The sequence below is a fragment of the Colobus angolensis genome, unplaced genomic scaffold (assembly GCF_000951035.1).
Source record: "Colobus angolensis palliatus isolate OR3802 unplaced genomic scaffold, Cang.pa_1.0 Scaffold137, whole genome shotgun sequence".
NCBI classification, from domain to species: Eukaryota; Metazoa; Chordata; class Mammalia; order Primates; family Cercopithecidae; genus Colobus; species Colobus angolensis.
Window position 1 is genome coordinate 4,080,572 of NW_012114455.1, and position 22,476 is coordinate 4,103,047.

The 22,476-nt window shown below is 43.6% G+C and overlaps 1 protein-coding gene across 3 annotated transcripts in view; it reads right to left on the reverse strand.

The window, feature by feature from the left end:
* Positions 1 to 12,667: 12,667 nt before the first annotated feature.
* ETS1 (v-ets avian erythroblastosis virus E26 oncogene homolog 1) overlaps positions 12,668 to 22,476 on the reverse strand; it is a 130,071-nt gene continuing 120,262 nt past the window's right edge. For all 3 annotated transcript variants that reach the window (XM_011934653.1, XM_011934654.1, XM_011934655.1), the window contains 2 exons: positions 17,390 to 17,508; positions 12,668 to 16,445 (listed from right to left, as the gene is read on the reverse strand). In XM_011934653.1, the coding sequence (XP_011790043.1) occupies positions 16,230 to 16,445; positions 17,390 to 17,508 (335 nt within the window). In that variant the 3' untranslated portion in view covers positions 12,668 to 16,229. The remainder of the gene's footprint in view (positions 16,446 to 17,389; positions 17,509 to 22,476) is intronic.

Consider the following 22,476-nt stretch of genomic DNA (forward strand, 5'->3'; position numbering starts at 1 on the left):
TGACCCAGTGATGCCATTACTGGGTATATACCCAAAGGATTATAAATCATGCTACTATAAAGACACATGCACAAGTATATTTATTGTGGCACTATTCACAGTAGCAAAGACTTGGAACCAACCCAAATGTCCATCAATGATAGACTGGATTAAGAAAATGTGGCACATATACACCGTGGAATACTATGCAATCATAAGAAAGGTTGAGTTCAAGGACAGAAAACCAAATACCACATGTTCTCACTCATAGGTGGCAACTGAACAATGAGATCACTTGGACAAAAGATGGGAAAATCACACACGGGGGCCTGTTGTGGGGTGGGGGGCAGGGGAAGGATAGCATTAGGAGAAATACCTAATGTAAATGATGAGTTAATGGGTGCAGCATGCCAACATGGCACATGTATAACTATGTAACAAACCTGCACGTTGTGCACATGTAACCTAGAACTTAAAGTATAATAAAAAATAAAAACAAATAAAAAAGTTAAAAAAAAAAAAGAAGTGGTTCTCAGAAAAAAAAAAATGGGACCATGCAAAAAAAAAAAAAAAAAAAAGAAAAAATATGTCTTTTATAATCTTTTTGTGTAGTTCTGCTGGTGATAAAAGCTCTTAATATTTTGTGTCAGAAAAAGTCTTTGTTTCAAAAGATTATTTTCACTAGGTATAGAACTCTAGGTTGCCTTTTTTTTTCACTTTCACTGCTTTAAAGATGTTATGCACTATCCTCCTCCTTGAATTGTTTTTGACAAGGAATTTTTTATTTTTTCCTTTGATCTTCTGTATGTAAAATATCTTATCTTTTAAGACATTTAAGAGTTATTTTTTATCACTGGCTTTAAGAAACTTGATGTACTTAGCATATTTTTTTCATGTTTCTTGTGCTTGGGATCTGTGGGTCTTCTTAGATGGGTGAGTTTATAGTTTCCATCAAATTCTGAATAGTTTCAGCCATTAATAGAGCTTCCTTTTTTTTTCTATCACACACTTGCCTCTCTGGGGACTCCAACTGCATGTTTATTCAGAGACTTAGCGTTGTCCCACAACTCACTGACACTCTGCTCGCTTTTCTTTTCACTCTTTATTTTATGTGTGCTTTATTAAGGGTCGTTTCCATGCTAGGACTTCACAGTGTTGAATCTGCCATTAATCCTATCCAATGTATCTTTCATGTCATATGTTATATAGCTCTTAACTGCAGAATTTTGACTTGGGTCTTTTGTATCGCATTTGGCATGTTCAGTCATTTTCTCTAGCTTCTTCAACGTGTGAAATTGTTACTCTCTTTTAATTCCTTGTGGACTAAGTCTATCGTCTGTGTCATTTCTTGGAAATTTTCAACTGGCTGATTTTTTCCTTCATTATGGGTCATATTTTCCTGCTTCTTTGTATGCCTGGTAACTCTTTATTGGATGCCAGACATAGTGGACTGGCTGGATATTTTTGTATTCCTAAAAATACCCTTGAGTTAAGTTACTTGGAAATAGTTTGACCCTTTCGAGTCTTGCTTTTAAGCTTTATTTGGCAGGAACAGAACAATATTTAGCCTAGGGCTAATTTTGCTTTACTATTGAGGCAAAACCTTTCAGTACTATACCCAATGCCCATAAATTATAAAGTTCAAGAAGAGGCAAAACTAACTTATGCCAAAAGAAATCAGAATAGTGATTGACAGTAGGGTGTGGATATTGGAATTTTCTGGTATATTGCTTACACAAATATATCTATTAAAATTCATCAAATTGCTCAAAATCTGTGCATATCACTATTATATTCATTTTACCTCAATAAAAATCAAGTTTGGTATCAAATATATGTGTACATAATTCAGTGCTGAAAAGATTTATACTAAAATTTCAATAGTGAAGAATATCAGGTAGTTTTCTAATTGGCTTCTGAATATTCTCATGTTATGTAAATTTTCAATATATATAATCTTCTAAAAATACATAAAACTAATATTTAATGAAACCATTTAAGGGGGACTCTCTACCTTATAGAATGTTTATTGGGCATTTGCCATGTATCAGGTCCTTTGAAAGTCACTTTATTACATGATTCTATTTAAACAATATAACAATTCTATCAAGTAGGTATTACCCCATTTGCAAAAGAGAAAATCGTGATTCAGACTTGTAGTTTCGTGTCCAAGGACCCTCAATTTGATCTTAGGTCTGCCTGCTTCTGAAGTCGGTGTTTTGATTCTAAGAGAATTAAGCCCTCAAGATGGATTTCTGATATTCAGAGAGTAAAGAATGTTTGGCAGGATGGAAGAATCCCAGAAATATATTACTGTCTATAAGCATAGGAATTGGCACATTGGATTCTGGGAGTTAACTGTTAAAATGGAAAAGTGAATTATCCAAATGTCAGGGTCACAAATCAAGCCCAGTTAATCTGAAACCCAAGAAAGTCTGACCTGAGACAAGGAAAGAGGTGGGTGGCTCAGAGAAAATTCAAAATAAAAAACAAAACAAAACTAGATCAAGCATGGTGAGAGAGGGAGGAAAAGTATTCCTTCCTTATAACCTGTAGGCAAGTTATAAAAACAAGGGTTGTTTTGTCCCCTCTCGGAGTAAAACCTCAGAGACCAAAGTTCAACGCTGTCAGGTTACGGGAATGGAAACGGTGAATTCCCTGTATCAGCTGCCTCCAGCCCAGGCAAGCCTGACTCACAGGTTGGTCACCTGTTTGGAATGGGCTGCGGGAGAGCACACCCATGAGGTTGCCCAGAGAGCAATGGGCCACAGCAGTTTCCCTGTGAACTGTGTTCAGGTAAGACCCTGCAGTCAGACCAGATCACTCCTCCTTTGCTATTTCTTTATAAAGAGAGTCTCTTTCCATTTCCAAAATGTACTCTGAGCTCTGGGCTTCAACAGCTTCATTTGTTTTCTTTCATCTCCCAGTTTACAACTGTGAAGGAAACACTCATTGATCAAGTTCTTTCAGCTTGGAATGGAGCCTCTGACTCCCAAAAATCTCTCCTAGGACCAACTGCAGGGGGGTGGTGGATCTAGGATTAAGGCTAGAGCCTGAAGCACTGCTGAGAATGGGGAGTCTGATAGGTAAGGACCTCCATATGTACAAGCTGGTTGATGCTCTCTCAGAGCCTGCATGTGGCTTTTTCCAGAGAATATGAATCCCAGTCTGAGCAGCAATATGGATCAGAGCTGGTAGTGGGGAAGATTGAGGTTCTCACGCTTGGATGTCTTCAGCATCCTTCTTGTATCCTTGTGTGCAAAATGGGAGCCTGGGAAAGGAACTAGAAGAACTGAACACCATCCCTCCAATACACACACACTGACTTTTTTCTCTTTTATAGCATAGCTTGGCTGTCCAAATGTTCTGGCAGAGACCAGGCTCCAGGCTCAGTGGGGGGTTCTAAGTTTCCATGGGTCATTTACTTCTGAGACCTTTGGCTCAGTTGCATAATGGGGGGCTAATTCCTGCCAACTGTGGCCCTGTAGCGTGATACCTTCTGACACAAACGTTTTTTGAAAAAAGATTGCTGGGAACTGGACTGAAACCAACATATAACCGTTTGTTTCATACTGGTTAGGAAGCCACCAGGAAGGCCTACCCAAAGTGGTTTTAAACACAAACACACATAGTCCTCTCCTCTTAGAGCCAAGAACAGGCTGTTAGTGATGTGTTAGAAAATACAGGCTGACCTTCTCCGCCGTGAGGGAAGCTCCCCAGGCCCACCAGCAGACTTTTGCTGAGAATGGGCTTCATCTTGAGCCCACGGCTCTTCCCTAGCTTCCCAGCAGAAGCAGGGGTAGACTGGATAAGTCAAACACTTCTTGAGCATTGCTTACTACATGTCAAGTTCTACCCTAGACCCTCAATAGAAAGTATTTCACTGATCCTCACAATAAATCAGTGGGGTAAGTGTCACTATTGTGATTTTGAGGAAACTGAGACTCAGAGAAGTTACATATATTCCCAAAGTCACATTGTAAACTGAGTGTGTAAATTCGACTTGAATGGTAGAGTCAGAATTTAAACTCTGATTTTTACCGGTTGCAAACATTGGGGTTTTCCCACCACCAGCAAAAATCTTGCTGGCCCTCAGCAGATATTCCTTTACAGCAGTCATTTCAAAACTTTTCTGACCCTATACTCCCATCGTAAATATTTTTAAGAACCACCTTCAGTACAGGCATATTTATTTATTTATAAACTCCATGCCCTAGCTATTATCTGTTAGCATTGCCTGGTAATATAATACCCCAGAGCACTAATTGTCATTAATGACAATAAATATATATCCATGTTTAATGTAGTCTTCAAGATTTGGAAAATTTTTTGGCCAGATCTTGTGAAACCTAATTAAATTACTTTTTTTTTTAGCTTTAATGCATGGCTGGCAAATAATTTGTTCCAGGAGTAGAAGAAATGATATGGCATTTTTCTTACCTTCTTGGGCCTGAATTGCTCCTATTGTCAACAATCTCCACTTTCCTTACAGAAGATGTTTTAAGATACTTTTCCATTTTGTAAAGGTGATTTGGTTAAAATGAGCTAATATTATTTGTAAATTGACTCACTGTGTTTATGCAAGACCATGGAATACTATGCACCCATGAAAAGGGATGAGTTCATGTCCTTTGCAGGGACATGGATGAAGCTGGACACCATCATTCTCAGCAAACTATCACAAGAACAGAAAACCAAACACCACATGTTCTCACTCAGAAGCGGGAGTTGAACAATGAGAACACATGGACACAGGGAGGGGAACATTACACACCAGGGCCTGTTGGGTGGTGGGAGGCTAGCGGAGGGAGAGCATTAGGAGAAATATCTAATGTAGATGATGGGCTGATGGGTGCAGCAAACCACCATGGCACCTGTATACCTATGTAACAAACATATATATATATATACACACACACACACACACACACAAACACACACATAATTATATGCTAAAAGAGAAATCAGGGCACCAGTAGGACCTCCCCCACCCACCTTGCAGAACTTCACTTTCCTCACAGTGCTTCGCATGGATGCAAATGATCCGTGGGAGTCTGAGGGTACCGGGGTCCATATATACATTCAGTATTAGTACATAGAAACGTAGTTCCCATTTTTAGATGGAAAGTACCTATGAATAGAGGCTCTAATGGTTTCTTCTCTTATCTCGTGTTCTATTCTGTGCAGTTCCTGGAGCGGGCACTCCCCGCCTGGGAGACTCCTGCCTTGCAGGAAGGAGTCACATATTCCTGAATTGGACCCCACTCAGATGCAGAAGGCTAAGATTTTGGATGAGAAAAGTGGGTCAGTGAACGGGGGAGCTGGTGGGTGGGGTGGATGGAAGGAGGTGCCCACTCTGGAGGGCAAGAGAAAGGCACGAAAGCACGGGGCCACACTAGTGCTGCGTTCTGGGCCATCTCCCGGGGACTCCTGCCTAGGGGAGGGGGTGCGTCGGCCGCAGCAGCCCAGTTTTCTGGATTTCTTTATTTCTGAGTCCAGGTCTTCCAGAAGCCTCTCTCCTAAATGCTCAAATACCAGAGTAAATGAAAACACTCTGCGGCACAATGATCCCTTAAGATTTGTTTTCCAAGATGGAAAAGAAAGGCATTTCAGCCCTTTCACGGATAAAAATAACTTGCTGTTGATTTTGAAATCCCTTTCATTTGTCTCCCACAGACCAGCCCCATACAATGGTACTTTGTGAGAGAGCTCTCTGCATGGGCCGGCCGGGCCCCCTTTCCTCCGCCTGCCAACGGGAGGAGACGCGAGGCGCTGGGAGCTCCAGAGTGGGCGAGGACCTCGGGCAGACCCGGCGTTGCTGTTGGACATCATTCAGATGTCCCTGCTCAGCGGGGGCAGCCCAAAGAGCAAAACAAACAGAGCGAGGAGTAGTGGAAAATGCTGAGTCCTGGAGCTGGCCGGAACAGCGTTCGCCTTTCCACGCCCGGAGCCAGCCGCTCTGCCCACCTGCAGCTGCAATAGCAAGCAGGGCCGCAGCAGGCAGGGAGGCCTTGGCACCAGAGCCCGTCCAGGGCTGAGGCCGGGGACCAGACACTCCTCTTTCTTCAGACAGGCACTCCAGAGTCCTCACCCTGAAGGCTGAGGTCTTTTTCTTGTTCCAGGAGTCCAGTGAAAAAATAGTTCTCAAAAAAGGGAGAAAAAGACTTTCTTGAACTGTAGTTTCAGATTTACTAATAGTGTCCATTTACACCGCACTTACTAAATGTCAAGCCCCAACACAATGAATTGGCAATCACCGTGTCAGTCCTGCGAGGCTGGTACTGTTATCCCCATTTCACAGATGGAAAAAGCCAGGCACAGAGAAGTCAAATAACTTACCCAAGATCACAGTGCCCAACAATGGCAGGGCCAGGATTTAAAATCTGGTTTTAGATTTAAAACCTAGTTTCCAGTCTTAAAGATGACTGTCTTTTCTCTTCAGCTTATCAAATTTCCTCTCTAGGAATACCAGATGTGAGAGACAAAGAGAGGAAACTCAAGATGGAGAGTAAAGGGAATGAATGAGAGAGAGAAGAATCACCAACGACTAGAATAATACAAAGCATTTCTTTAAAAAGCAGGAGGCCATCAGCCCAGGAGAAGGAGTGTGAGACCGAGGTGCAGAAGTGGCAGGAAATGCTGAGCTGGGGCTGGAAGGTATGACAGTACGAGTCAGACAGACACCTGCTCTGGCCCATGTCCGAAACAGGATTTCAGAAATAATGTGAAGAGGTTGCTTGGCAAAGGGGGCTCACACAGCTCTGGGGGAAACTGAGGATCAGTACCTGGAGCAGAAAAATACAGAAATGAACACCTTCTTTCTTTCCAATTACAGCCGCCGTGGAGGCAGATGCCCAGGGCTCCTAGGAGAGACAGATCCTGATAAGAAGAGAGGGCCTATGGCTGTCATGCAGGGAGGTCTGTCACATTCCTCTAACCCAAGAGCTCTTGTCCCCAGAGGAAAAAGGAGAAGGAAGAAAGGAATGAACAAATGAACAAAGGAAGGAATGAAAAGAGAGAGAGAGAGAGAGACAGAAGGAGGGAAGAAGGGCTGAAAGGAAGAAACGAAGAGGCTATTTCCTTCTTGTGTTTGGAAGAACAAGCTGCCAATCCTCATTAAATGCACAGGATTTAGAATTGCTACACCTAAACTCTAATTCTGCCTCTGTCACCAGTTAGTAATGTGATCTCATGGAAATCATTGAAACTCCCTTAACCTGAAACCCTATATCTATACAATGAGGACGCTGGACTACACCTCTAAGGTTCTCTCTGGATCTGAAATCCACACTCTGATGATACTGAGACCAAGGACGGGGACTTTGATCATTGCCTTTGCATGCCACCCAAGGTCTACGCCCTTGCACAGTGCCCGCCACCCATCCACACCGACCAGTCACCCAGGGCTGGTGATTCTGTGATTTCCACACCTCTCTGACGTGCCATTGCTGCTTCCCTTGTACGCATCTCTTCTGAGCACAAAACAGTTTTCCAACTGGTCTCCCTGCCTCCACCCTTGTCTGGCTCTGATTCATGTTCTACTCCACAGTCAGAATGATTTTCCTAAGCACAGGTCGGATCATGTGACTTAGCCTGCTGGAAGAGCCTCAGGACTCCACGTCACTCTTCATACAGCCCACAGGCCCCTGAATCATCTCCACCCGTTCTTGCTGTCCTCTCCTCCCACCCACACTCCTTTGCACACTGTGCTCTGGATCCCTAAAACTACTTCTAGTTTCTCCATCAGTGTACACACTTTCTCAGCCCTTGGACATGCATTCCCCACCACCGGAACCTCTTTCCCTCTGCACTTAACTAACTGCTACTCACCTGCAGGCCACACATTCCTTCAGGTTAGGTTCCCCCTATGTGTCAAATCATAATGTTATTTCACTGGATGGTATTACCCTTTTATTTGTCTATAAATTGTAATTTACTAGAATCGGCGTGAAGGAAAAAAAAGTGTTTACCTTCTTCCTTATGGTTTCCCTGCTACTGAACCCAATGCCAACCACACAGCATACGCTCAATGGATGTTTGTTATCTGAATAAATTTGCTTGGTGGCGTCACTATGTAGGGCACCTTCTAGATATAACATCCTATAATTCTGTAAACTGAGATGTCAGTGACTCTGCATTTTCAGTTTCTGCAAACTGAGAAAGATAAGGCCTCCTACCACCCAATGATCCACCTTTCTTAGTCTCCTGTTCCCAGCCTAAGCACTGTTATTCAGCAGATTCTTATATCCATCAGAACTAATAGAAATAATTATCATGATCAATACTGAATCAGCTAGGATCAGCTTTAAACCAGGGTGCATTGCCTAGAAATTGGATTAAATTTAGCACAGCATGGGACTAGAGACAGTGCTGAGGGAAGAGTGAGGTCTGCATTCCAGTACCAGTGCCATGATTAATGAGGTGACACTGGGAAAGTCCTCTGGCCTTTCTAAACCTTGAATTCATGAATGCCTAATTGAAGAGGTTGCACCAGATAATCTTTAAGGTCTCTTTTGACTCTAAAATGTGGAATTTTAGAATTCTGGCATTTGCTCCTCATCTCATCATTCTCTAGGCCCTTATTGGGTTTAATTAGGAGACCATGTAAAGTATCATGGGACCAACAGGTACTGCTGAGTAATTATGCCAGGACAAGGGATGGACTCTGAGACTATTCCAGGTACACCAGAATGTGTGGTCACTCTTATTTTAATTTTCTTTCTTGACTGGGCTTCAGGTTTTGGACTGTTACTTGTAGTTGCAGAAGGAAGGCTCTTTGGAATTTGTGATCAGGGCTCTGATCTGAGATTTCACAGAGGCCACATGCACGGGTTCCTAGAGCAGCTAACACATGCCACCATCATGCGCATGGCACACCCGGGCCCTTCCTGCTCTAAATGGGAAATCTGTGCCCAGAGTTAGTACAGCTTTCCATCCATACCCTGCTGAGTTCATACACCCACCCCAGCCTGCCGGTGTCCCATCAAGAGCCAGTGAAGAAAATATATCCCCTTGGGCTCATGTGCACAGCTCTGTGCTATCATGATGAAAACTTGGCCATAGAGAAAACAGATATTTGAATGAAATATCTGTTACCCCTAAACACTGGTCATACTGGTCATTGTCTTCACCGTCATTCTTACCTTGTCTCAAATATGGATAAGCATCTCACATTACAGGTGCACTGGCTGCACTGTATTTGCAAACTTCCTTATTCCCGTGGAAGGCAGAACAAATGGAACAAAGTTGGTCTACCTGAGAAGTAGATTGGCAGAGGGAGTCCCCCAGTTCAGTCACACTTGAAGTTTTGAACTTGCCTTCCCCTGAGATCTGTAAGAATAATGACTATTTCTGATGAACACAACACAGTTCCAAAACCATCTGGAAGCTCCCGCTCCCATCTCTTCTTCTAAAGTTAGGACTATCCTTGTGTCACAGAGGCAATCCCAGACCAAACTCAGCACACATCATTAGCTTTTCAGGCTTGCGAAGACAGTTGCCACTCTTTGAGTATACCTGGACATGTGCTATTTCTAGGTACATCTGGGGGACAGCCTTTGACAAGGTATAAGAAGAGTCACAGCTGAAATTGTAGGTTTGCCTATAAAAAGGTTAAAAAGAGCCTGTTACTGCCCAGGGTCAGTGGCTCAGGCTGACCATGTGGAGTGGAGAGACAGAAGGTCGTGACTCTATCTTGACCCTCACTAATTCCCACAAGAGCCTGCTGAAAACATCCTTGTGCTGTGAAGTTGTATCACATGGAATGGCCAGGCCTGACCTGATATCAGAGCTCTGTAGAAATGCTGTGGTCCAGAGAGCACGAGAGCCTGAGTGACAGGGAAGAGAGATCAGAGATAGGACTGTAAACTCAAACGGGCTTTGGGGATTGTGCAGCCTGTCACGAGCCTGGCTGGCCCTTGTTGATTTCCTAGGTTGCTGTGGGCAGATGATCATCGCTATCATTACTTTGGATGTCAGGACGTTGGGGTACACCAGGCAATCTGATGCAACTGGCTTTCCCAGGGCAGAAGCATTTGCCAGGAAAGTGGAAACAGGGAGAGGGACTGGAACATTGAGTAAACCAGGAAATGGCACTGACCAAGGGACAGAGAGACCAGAGCCACCAGAGCCACTTTACCCCTCACTTGGGGTTCTAATTTCTCATCAAAGTTTTTTTCCTCAACTTCAAATCTTGTGGCATTTTCACCAATTGATCAACAACTGCCTTTATCGGGCTCCTTAAATCTTTGCCTCACTGCAAAAAGTGCCAGGGGGGATGCTTTTCTCTCCTGTTAATTAGGTGAGGATTCTCACGGCATAGAGGGATCTCACAGAGTAAGGAGATGCCAGCCGCATGCCGAGCCAATATGCCCATAAATGCAAGGGCCAGGTGCTTAATCCAGCCACGAGGAGGGTCAAGGATCCCTGTATACAAGCCAGAGAAGGGATTCCGTACAACTAGAACTGTGTCGCAAACCACCTTCCAGAGCAGCCCCTGGGGAAAAGCAGAGGTCAAAAAGCAGTATGGAAGTGAAAAGGCTTACTTACTGAAAGAAGACTTTGTCCTTGTCCCGTATTTGATGTATGAAATGTACCCCTTAGTAACCAGGCCTGTGGCTCCCAGAGCTGGTGAGCCATCAGCCAGCATCATCAAAAGAGACTTTTCAGAGTTCTACACCAGCATTACGGCGTCATGGAAAGCACGGGGCTTAGAAGTCAGATGGTTCTCCGATGAACCTGATGACCTCTTGTACTCTCTTCCACTGTAGGCTCTAGAATAAAATGAGCTTCATGCCAAATAAACCTGGAATGTGGATAGATATCTACACAGGGGTCACAAAATTAAATTCTACAGGGACAAGGCAGGAATATCAATGTGTGGGCCTGGCCTATGAGAGAGAAAATAGGAGACTGACATGCACCTCAAGGAAGCAGCTTCAGTTCAGTGCCCATGGTGGTTGCTATGAAGGAATATGCTAGAATCCAAAGACATCCCATTACCCTACTACAGTACATTCTTCTCTTGGGTTTCCCACACTGTGAAGGTGGACGTGCACATCTCTATGGCATGGAAGCAGCCTGTGTGTGACATCTGGTTCACATTGTTTGCCTTATTGTACCCAAAGCACAAATCATAATCGTTTCCCTTTTTAGGTTAAAATAGTTACATTTCATTCATACACCTCTGCTGATCCATTCTTTTTTCTTTCTGTCTTGGGTGCTGTAGCTTGCTCCAAAGTGTTAGCAGTCGAGTCAGAGTAGACTTGGTTCATTTTCTTATCCCATCACCTCCTGAAAGCTGTTCAAATCTACAGAGTGTGATCATCACCTCCACTTTCCCTTGTGTCTCCTTCTATCCTCACCCTGCCCCATCCTCCCAAATTGTGCAGTTGCTTTGGAAGATCCTGTCTCCCCTCCAGACCTCCACCACTGCAGCTTCAGCCATGGTCTCAGCAGTATTGTTAAGAGAAATCACCAAAGCCCGGTTGCCTGAGGGTTCCTCCTCTGAACTCTAGCTCCTAGTGGGAGAAGTGTAGGCCTAAGCTGATTTCATTCAAGTACATCTCGTATCTTTGACCCTGGTGAGCATTAAATCAGGTACTCGGAGGGATAACAGCAACTTGGCACCAAAGGAAAGCTCTCTGGTTGAACCCTTGACTGAAGCAGAAACCTATTTTCTGGGTGCTGTTTATTCAGGAGAAGAGTTCAAATGTGGCCTCAGGTTGGCTCAGGAGTTGTGGCTTTGCCCAGGTTTGCAGTTGAAAACTAAAAACAAAATGTAAGGACCTGAAGCCATTTTTCCCAAAGTCTCCAGTAAATGTTGGTGGCTTGACCAGGATTCAGGGGCTGGAGGCTTCTTCGCGGCCAGTCCTGCTCCCTGACCACCAGACCACACAGTCCGTCCTTAACGTGTACTCAGCAAACCTCAAGCTCCAGGCCTGAAGAAACAGATTTTCCAAAAACAGAGCTCTCTTTGTGAACAATTCAGCAAAAATTCACTTTCCAGCTGTGAGCTGGGATTCATGTTGCAAATGTTGGTGTTAATGAAAAACATCCACCTTCTACAGTTTCAGCAACAAGGAAAAAGCACCATGCATGATGTGTTCCTAAGCACTCCCCTCCAAAGCACTTATAAATATGATTTTATTTATGGCATGGGTTGCTAGGGGTCCTGACAGATATTATTATTCCCAATCTTCAGCCCCAGTGAAAGAGTTGGGGCCAAGGAGATGGATGTGAAGGGCCCAAGTTGCCACAGAGCAAAATTACCATCAGTGGTGGACACAAGAATACTGTTCCTTTCCCACAGGATGCACTAAAGATGTTCAACTTTCTGTATTCGTATCAGGAACGCTACCTAGCTTAAATCAAATGTTTATCTGTTGAGTCATTAAAAATTTTCTTCACATGGCTCTTAGTCCTTCAGACACGAAGAAATTAGGTCTGACAAGGCCAGGGACATTCTACAAAGGATGACAAAATATATTCCATGTTTGGGATGTTTGATGACTTCCCTATATTCCTATTATAGTTCTCACCTTATTAGGAAATCTTTATCACCAATGGTCCTGAGCCAGTGAGATCAGAAAGACTAAACTGCATCCCTCTGTGCTTGCCTCTGGTTGGTTGATTTGTCCTGCTTTAATACATGATCCAGACAAGAAAGAATCAAGCCAAAGCCACAGCATTATGAATGAAATTCTTTGTTTTTAATTTCACACAGTTTAAAATACAATATGAAATCAGGCTACAGTATATAAAAAACTCTCCAGCAAAATGATGTGCCAGCATCAGCTACTAAAATAAACAAACAAAAAACTCCGCCATAAGAATTTTTTTGCATTTAAAAAAAAAAAAATCGACACTTACATCGCTACATCTCTAAGCTACCTCAGTTCTGATTTTTAAAAAGCACCTGCTTTTCCTTTTTTTCATTTTGCTTCTAAATTTTCAGCTTTTAAAAAATATAAATTATATGAAAATACAAGTTGGAAAATAGTCAAACACAATATAACATCTTTTTCATCCCTATACTTCTCAGCTTAAAAAAAAAGTATTCTTAAAAAAAAGTTCAATAACTGAGGCAGTATTCCTGATAATTTTATTTTAATATATATATTTTATATATGTATAGGTATACATATATTTATGGTTCCTTGAAACTTCTTTGGAATGTAGGTAAGAGTTCAACAAATTTATATAGACCCCAACAGAGTAAGCGGCATGCACAGCATGACTAGAAGAGAGAAGGTGTATTTCTCACCATGAAGGTTAGGCAGGTTAATGCTCTAAAACCCAGAGTGTTCATCTCCAAAGTGAGGAAAAGCACATCTGATCTTTGAATGCTACCTCCGATCCCCACGGCCACAAAATCAGGGCTCTATGTAGGGAAGTCCCTCCCCAGAATGAAGAAGGGAACAAAAGTGACTCTGAACCCTAAAGCCAAAACCGACAAAGGTTAAAGCATCTCTGGGAAAATAAGGGTTTCACCCAGCTAGACCAGATTTGCCCATCCTTCCTCTGAAGTTAACATGTGTTTTTAAAAAGCATAAACGCAACATTTCCAGTGTATAAACCACCCACCACTCTTCCTGGGATGGTCTCTGGCCTTTGGACAAAGGAGAAAAAACATCTGGCCAGATCGACAAAGCTGTCTTAATTAATACACTATCTACAAATCCTGAAAATGGTGGACCTAGGGAGAAAGGGAATTTTAGCAAACAAGCGGGCGGAGGAGCACTAGGAGGCACTTTCTTATATCTTATCTGCTAGAGGAACTGCAGGAGTTACACTCACAGAAGGAGAGCTTCCAACATAAATTTAACAGGAACGGTGGATGCTTTGAGAAAGTGATTTTATGCCTGGTTGCAAACAGCAAGCAATAATTGATACCCGGCCTTGGTTCTACTCTTACCCATTATTGAAATGTGGAAAGACTTACCTAGAAATCTCAGGTATTATTTCAGCTGCAGTTTTGCATGTCTGCAAACACACACACACACACAACATTCACACACATGCACACATTCACACACACCTTTTGCCAGTGCCCAACAAAAATCACATAATCTAAGAGAAAACAATGTAGTCCAAACAGTTCCACCCAACACTCCCTGAGCAGCTCCTAAAATATTTTGAGAGCTTCATTAAGGCACCTGCATCCAAAAGATCAAAATAACACAGCTGGGATAATTCTGCCTTCACTTTCCATATGGATGCTCCAATTCATCAGTATGGGTACACTCATGAATCACAGAGCAATGTTCCTGATAATTCTGCGTCTGCAAGAGGATCTGGGAGTAAACAACAATCAATTTTCTTAAAGATACACTAGAAAGTAGTTAGTACTTCCAATTTCTCATCCAAATCCCAAAAAGGGCCAGCCCTGAGAAGCTTACCTGAAATATGTCTTTCCTTCTCTCACGGAAGTCCAAAAAAGCCACCCCTCCTCCTCGTCCTTTCGATGGGGCAACTATAGAGTGAGGGAGGTTCTAATTGTATTAGGCACTTTTCCTCACGAGTTAGATGCTGACTTTTCCCCCAAAACTCCATTTTCCGATTCCCCCTCACAACCAGCAGAAAGATGACTACCTTGCTTGACTATGTTTGTATTTAAACATTGGGGAAACTAAAAATCTATTCAAATCTCATGGACAACCTCATTCTCTTCACCAAACCTCCTTCCTTTGTTTCCTTTGCCTTCAAGTCATTCCTCTCTTCTGGAATTAACCTTTACTTACCCTGTGCCAAGACATCAGACCCAAGTATGAGGCCCTAGCATCACCTGTGCCGTTCATTTTGCATACACAGTCTCACCTGACATCCTACCGGACTAATTTAAATTCTTCAAGGGAAAGCCTTGCACTTCTCTTCCAAAGACAGCCAAGTCACATTTTATTGAAATGCTCTCTTAATTTCCATCACTTCTAAAACTCAGCAAGGCTAAACTCTTCAACTTAGGTCAAGTCTCAAGTTACTCTTTCACTCACCAATCAGAAAGCCATACATTTCTCTCTACTGAATAATAGAGCTGGGGGTGAGGGGTGCAAAAAATGGATGATTCTTGGAAAATAAGACATAAAAGAAAAATTACAGAGTGTTAGTTTGGAACGACATGCGTTCAGGACTTATTTCTTAAGACCTGAGGGGTAATGCCCATGCACACAGCTTTTATTCCAAGTCATCTATGCTACAGATATAGGACTAAGAAAGAACCAAGTCAATCTTCCTCCTTCGATCTCCTTTCCATGACTTCAACAGTGCTCCTACGTTTACTGTGGTCCAAAACCAGGGATGCAAAATACATTCAGTTCAAAGACTTAATGCTTCTTAGCTCAACATTAAGTCCAAACCCCGAGAATCCACTAATAACAAGTAAGTAAAGGGATGTACTAATATTTTCTTAATTGTAGATGACATTCACACACATAATTCCCCTGTACCCAAATCAGCATTAATTGTCCTTCTTATATAAGTCCCATGAATTTGGGATCCCTGATCTCAGTGAGAGCGTTTTGCTTTTCCAATGGGGTCTATATAAACAGTTTTCTTTCACTGTGACAGAATCCTCAGCCAGCAAATAAAAACAAACTTACATGATATTGCAATACTGAGACCACCTTAGAGCTTAAGACGATTTTTAAGAAAAAAAAATACTGGCACAAAATTTAATAAAATAAATTGTAACACAACAATGGTTTTGGCCCCTCCCCACTGAAGTCCATCTTTGTTTCAAAACTAGAGTGATAGGTAAATAGTTCTCAGCTTTTAGTGCATCCCCCCCCAAAAACGTGTTTCATCCCACCCACCTCTTTTTTGCCCTCCCAGACCTAAAAACAAAAGCAAATTAATTGCCTGACACCAGTTTCATGAGTTCTGATGTGACAATGTCTCTTGCTAATGGGTCCACAACTCAAGACACTTTTTCATGGGTGATTTTTTTAAATGATTGGACACATTAGTCTTCTTTCTCTCTTAAGCCACAGCCTTCAAGCTTCTGAGAAGACCCTTCTCCCTCTCCTGAAAATTTGCTCAAGAATTTCTGGTCCCACCCACCCCACAAGTCCTGGCTTTCCTTTTCCAACTGCACACAATTGATTACAGCTGCAACTGACTTAGCTCCCACCCCTGAAGGTAAAAAATGAGTTCTGGAAAATAAAAAATAGAATAACAATTAAAAATTCAGAGTCCAACCAACACGGCTGTCCTTGTAAGGTCTCAGCAGGGTTTCCCCAGCCCCTTCAGTGCCATCACTCATCAGCATCTGGCTTGACGTCCAGCATGGCATGCAGCTCCTCAGGGGTGTACCCCAGCAGGCTCTGCAGGTCACACACAAAGCGGTACACGTAGCGTTTCCCCGCTGTCTTGTGGATGATGTTTTTGTCGTAATAGTAGCGTAGGCCACGGCTCAGTTTCTCATAATTCATCTTAGGTTTGTTTTTCCTCTTTCCCCATCTCCTGGCCACCTGAAATTTTGAAAGAAAAATAAAGGAGGAGTAGGCAAAAATCGACAAGATAGACCAAATATATATGTTTGTATGCCTATGCTATACCCATTCACGGTGACCCATGATGCTCCAGTAAGATGATTTGAGATTCATGTACATATAGAAAAAAGTTTCCGGCCTATCGCTTCTGAATTCCATTTTTCATGGGTTGGGCAGGGATGGGAGTCACAATGATTCTTTAAGTTGATGAAAACATAGTGACCCTGAACTTCTGTGGAATAGGATTAAATATTTGACTTTAAAAAATAAATGAAAAGCCACACTATACGCTTTCCTCTTTCCCCATATTATTAGTAAAATCTCCTTGCTTTGCAAGCACGAAATCTAACAGGCAAGTGTGAAGTGGAGGAGCCGAGCTGCAATCATACCTGCCTTTCATCAACAGGAAGTGTTTTTTTCCATACCAGGGCACAAATATTTTCTCATGTCTGCCAGAACAAAGATGTTGTCTCTCTTGTTCATTGTTTTTTATCCCCAGAATTGGGCATGGCACAGAACCACTACTCCATAAACATGCGTGTAATGAAATAAGAAACTGATGAGCCAATCTCCCAAGGCCTCTTGAACTGTCTAGCCCCTTTCACACTCACAGCGCCACGGGGCCAGGAAGAGGCTAAGTCGCAGGAGGCAGCTCTGTGGGTGATAACTGACCTACTGCCAGGCACATTAGTGCCTCCTATCAGCTAATCCTGTAAGACAAATAGGTAACACAGATATTTTCTCTATTTTCCAAATAATGACACTGGGGCTCGGACAGGCTACCTAGCTTGCTCTGAGAGTGGCAAGTGGCAGAGCTGGGAATCGCAGTCCTGGAAAATGTCATTCAGGTCCCCACCATCCCTTCCAGGGGGTTTCCTCTCATCCTTCCTCAGCACGGTACTCGCAAGCCCCTCCTTCCTTACCTCATCTGGGTCAGAAAGTTTGAATTCCCAGCCATCTCCTGTCCAGCTGATAAAAGACTGACAGGATTTATCAGTGAGTAATTCCAGAAGAAACTGCCACAGCTGGATTGGTCCGCTGCCTAGAAACACAAGCCATTGTGAATCATTACACCAGATACTCAGCACTCTACGCAGCTAATCCCCACACACACGGCACTCCCACAGCCCTCTTCTCTCAGCCCATCCAGCCAGGAGAAAATGAGGGCAACACATAGTGCACATGTCAGAGGAAGTGTTATGAGCTCGAACAGAGAGAAAAGACAAAGGCCTCCTATAAAACAAAAGCATGGAAGAAAATGTGTCAAGTGCCTTATTTTGATTAACTTAAGGATCAGTTCATTTTTATTGCTAAGCAAATTCTAGAAAGAGAATACTGTGCCTATCCTCTGGGATATTCTAAGGTAGCATAATCTTTTACACCTTGAAAAGCTAAGTCGTTATTTTTGCCTTCAGAAGTAAGAAACATATTAACGAAGGAATGAATGTCTTTGCCAGTTCTGAGCAGAAGTTATGGCTCATAAGCACTGCTCTCTAGTAGGCAGCCTGTGGCCCCTGCTTTGTGAGGAAGAAGGATCACTATCCTCGGGCCCTCTCACAAGGAAATAGATGTTAAATATCTGCTCAGTCATAATATTTCTCTCCACTGCCACCACCCTCCCTTCCAGTCCACTTGCAGGAAAGCACCCAAACTAAGAAAAAAAAAAAGCATCGTTACTATTTGAGGGATTAACTTTCCACCCAGGAAATCCTCAGAGGTCAGATGAGGACTGTCTCAGAAATTCTACATAGGTTCAGTATATTCTAAATTACACATGCGTGCGCGCACACACACACACACTTTTCTGTCTTAGCCATCAATACCCTGACAGTCAATTTATTCTGTGCTAAAGGTTTATATCACACCGATTTCCATTCAGGATAATTTTCTCATTTGAAACGACAGTGCCACCAGGGATTCTTAATTTACAGGTGTAGGTAGAGAGACAAATAGGGGTTCAAAAGTCCGGGCTGCTTGTTACATGTCTACACTGTCCCTTATAACAGAAACTGGGCAGAGCGGGACTGGGAAAGAACCAGTGCACATCTCTGGATATAGCCCAGGAAGCTCCAGGTCATACAGGAAAGTTCGCTCACGAAGGCTCTAATGTTTCACCGGAGTTGCAAATTTGTCTGATCCAAAGTAAACTGAGATTTAACAGGAAACAAACTTTAGGTTCCCCCTCAATCTAAAAAAGTAGAGTGATGTCTTGTTGAATCTCGTATTTGTACAAGACATGTTCACATGCATCATTGTGCTTGCTCCTAAAACCCACACCCAACCCTCTGCTGTAAGGAGAAGCACAAGTGGTCTTTCAGCTTCCTTTCTGTCGGCGCAGAAAAGGTGCTCAGCAAAGTACTGTGACTATGCTCCGAGCCACAGTTAGCGAAATGATGGTGCTGGGTCTAGTACCCAGGCCATTAGACTCAAAGGACCAGGGCAACCTCCAGTGAAGTAAAGAAACAGCTACTGACGCGAGCTATCATCGCACAGCCAGAGGAAGTCCTCCTCCAGTAACAGCTTCCTAATGGTGGTTTCCAAGGCTCCCCCTCAGCACTTGCCACGTTAAATATGAAAACATGGAATAGCTCTACCTCCTCTTTCTGAGAATGGACCATTAGCTCTTTAAAACCATCTTGCAAGAAATACCTTACATGTATTCCAGAATAAAATGACTCAGTGAATGCCTACAAAATAAAGGAACATTCGAACAACAGCCCAGAGAGCTGCACTGGTAAAGCCCTAGCTTCCTCTGTTTCTACTTTCATTCAATAAAAACCATTTTGTATTCAACTCAGGGACATTTGCAGGTTTCTTGGGAGTTGCCTAAAGGCGTGAGCTACTCATTCTCTGCCTGGGTTCACAAAACTAACCGTGACATTCTCAGAGGAACCCACTGAGAAGCCATCCTAACAGACACAAAGAGGTAAAACAGTAAATCGCTCTCAAGAAATGCAGCTTTTGAGAAATGTCTGTTCATATCCTTTGCCCACTTTTTGATGGGGTTGTTTGTTTTTTTCTTGTATATTTGTTTGAGTTCTTTGTAGATTCTGGATATTAGCCCTTTGTCAGACATTCATACAGCCAACAGACACATGAAAAAATGCTCATCATCACTCACCATCAGAGAAATGCAAATCAAAACCACAATGAGATACCATCTCACACCAGTTAGAATGGCCATCATTAAAAAATCAGGAAACAACAAGTGCTGGAGAGGATGTGGAGAAATAGGAACACTTTTACACTGTTGGTGGGATTGTAAACTAGTTCAACCATTATGGAAAACAGTATGGCGATTCCTCAAGGATCTAGAACTAGATGTACCATATGACCCAGCCATCCCACTACTGGGTATATACCCAAAGGATTATAAATTATTCTACTACAAAGACACATGCACACGTATGTTTATTGCGGCACTATTCACAATAGCAAAGACTTGGAATCAACCCAAATGTCCATCTGTGACAGACTGGATTAAGAAAATGTGGCACATACACACCATGGAATACTATGCAGCCATAAAAAAGGATGAGTTTGCATCCTTTGTAGGGACATGGATGCAGCTGGAAACCATCATTCTTAGCAAACTATCACAAGAAGAGAAAACCAAACACCGCATGTTCTCACTCATAGGTGGGAACTGAACAATGAGATCACTTGGACTCGGGAAGGGGAACATCACACACTGGGCTTATCATGGGGAGGGGGGAGGGGGGAGGGATTGCATTGGGGAGTTATACCTGATATAAATGATGAATTGGTGGGTGCTGATGAGTTGATGGGTGCAGCACACCAACATTGCACAAGTATACATATGTAACAAACCTGCACATTATGCACATGTACCCTAGAACTTAAAGTATAATAAAAAAAAAAAAAAAAAAGAAATGCAGCTGCCAGAGCCCTGGTCACAGAACAGGTTTCTTGGAGAAACTCACAGTAACTATAGAGACTGAAGACAGACATGAAGAAAAGCCACCTGCCCCAAAGCTATGTAAAAGGAGCCTTGGAGGAGACGGGTTTGCTTTAGACCCTGACTGAGAAATACGAAGGAGTACTATGATTGATGGGGCACCCACTACGCTGTAGACACTGTGACACCCTACACTCGTTTCCTTCATTCCCCCCAATAATTCTGTGGGGTGGATGCAACTGTTGTGCTATTTGTTTCTACCGCTTCACAGCAGAGAAAACTGACACACTGCGAGGCCATTTAGATCAGCAGTGGAGCAGCCAGGACTGGAACCCAGGCAGCCTGGCCCCAGATTCTTCATCTCAGTGCTACCGTTGCCCCCCTGGACATGGCGAGGCCAAAGGCCTGGCATCTAAACTGCCTGACTGAGCGCAATGTTCCAAGGGATAAGGGGACCTGACTGTAAAAGCTCTCTCCCCGACTTCTCATAGCAGTTGCAGGACATGGGATAGCCAGTGGTTCTCCCAGTCATCTGACCACCAGTGGCTGTGCCAGCCCCCGCCACCGCCTCCACCTCCACAGGTGATGTTTGCAGCATCCTCTTGTGGTGGCCGTTATGTTATGTTACTTCATTGTTTCTTCTTCCCGGTGTTCACCTTAGCCTCTCTTCTGCTATCTGAAAATCTCTTTGGGGCACGGGGTCTCATGATACCAAGCCGAGGAAAAGGATGGAAAGATCGAGATCCTTCCGCCAGATGAGTCTTTGGCGGGGAGCGGTCAGCACATCTGCCCATGCTGGAAAACAGGGCCCAGGAGCGCACTGCAGTCTCCTGCCCTTGGGACTTGGTAGCCACAGTGCAGAGAGGGGACCTTCGATTCCCGTGGTTTGCACCAGCTCCTAGAGGAGGAACCTCTGACGGAATGGTTAGTTTTCCTTTTCTACCAGTGCATTTTCCAAATTGAAATGTCAAGCATAGGCTGTAGATACCCCGCCCTGCCCTTTCTCTGTGATGTCAGCGTATGGGACCCAGTGAGTCTGGGACAGAGTGAGGACTTTTGTCCTCACTGTGACTTTTCCTTTGTTCAAAATGAATGAAAAAAAAAATGAAATTCAGGCTCTAGAAGCCCAAGTCCTAGGTTCAGAGCTCTCTAACTCTTTTTTTCTGTTTACACCCAAGGAAGAGGGAGGATAGACAGGAAAAGCAGATACCTAAAGAAATAATGGGAATATGAATGGGAAGAAATCTCTCCCATTGGCTTCACAATAGGACAGTCATCATAACAGAGATGTCAGTTCCAGGCTCCTTCCCCCGATTCCTGCAGAGAAACCCCACAGGCAAACTCCAGCCTAACTGGTACACACAGGGCTCACCCTTCAGAAAGCCCACATTTTTGTACCAAGTGAGAGGAGTTCATGACGGCCACTGAAGCTTCCTCTCTAGCACCTTTTGGCTGACTCCTAAACTGCCTTTTTGTTGTGGGGAGCAAGAGAACTAGGAAAGACATGGAAATGTTCTTCCAGCCAGAAACACTGGGCCGGGGTGGGCTCAGGTCCTGGCTGGGCCAATGGATAGGCTAACACAGGAGCCTGTTTCCACAGCAATACATCACCCTCACTTCAGGTCTGGGAGGGGACTTCAGGGCCACTTGGAAACCCAAAGCTCAGAGGCAGCTCTGGGGTTGGAAGGCACACTGGCTACACGGATCCGCCAACAACACCCACATCCAGGCCCATCAGAAGTTCTTAGACCCAAAACTGGTGTAGACAATGAATGAGTCCAGCACTCCCAGTTATGACTCTTCTAGAGGGTGATTCTGTGCTGCTTAGCAGAGGTCTGCCCAAACCCACAGGGCTCCAGGGCCCCATCCCTTGCCCTTGCTCCAAGTTTATATCCTAAACTTGTAAAGCCTCTTCCTCCATTCTCCCTGCAACTCCCCCTCATCCCTGTGCCCAGTCCCTTCCACCTACCCAAATGGTCTGTGGTCCCAGTGACCTTTGTCCCCCAAAGCAGAAAACGGTACTAAGAATAGCGCCAGTCATGGGAAGGGGAGCTCACATGTTCAATGTGACTCACAATGGTATCCCTGTCT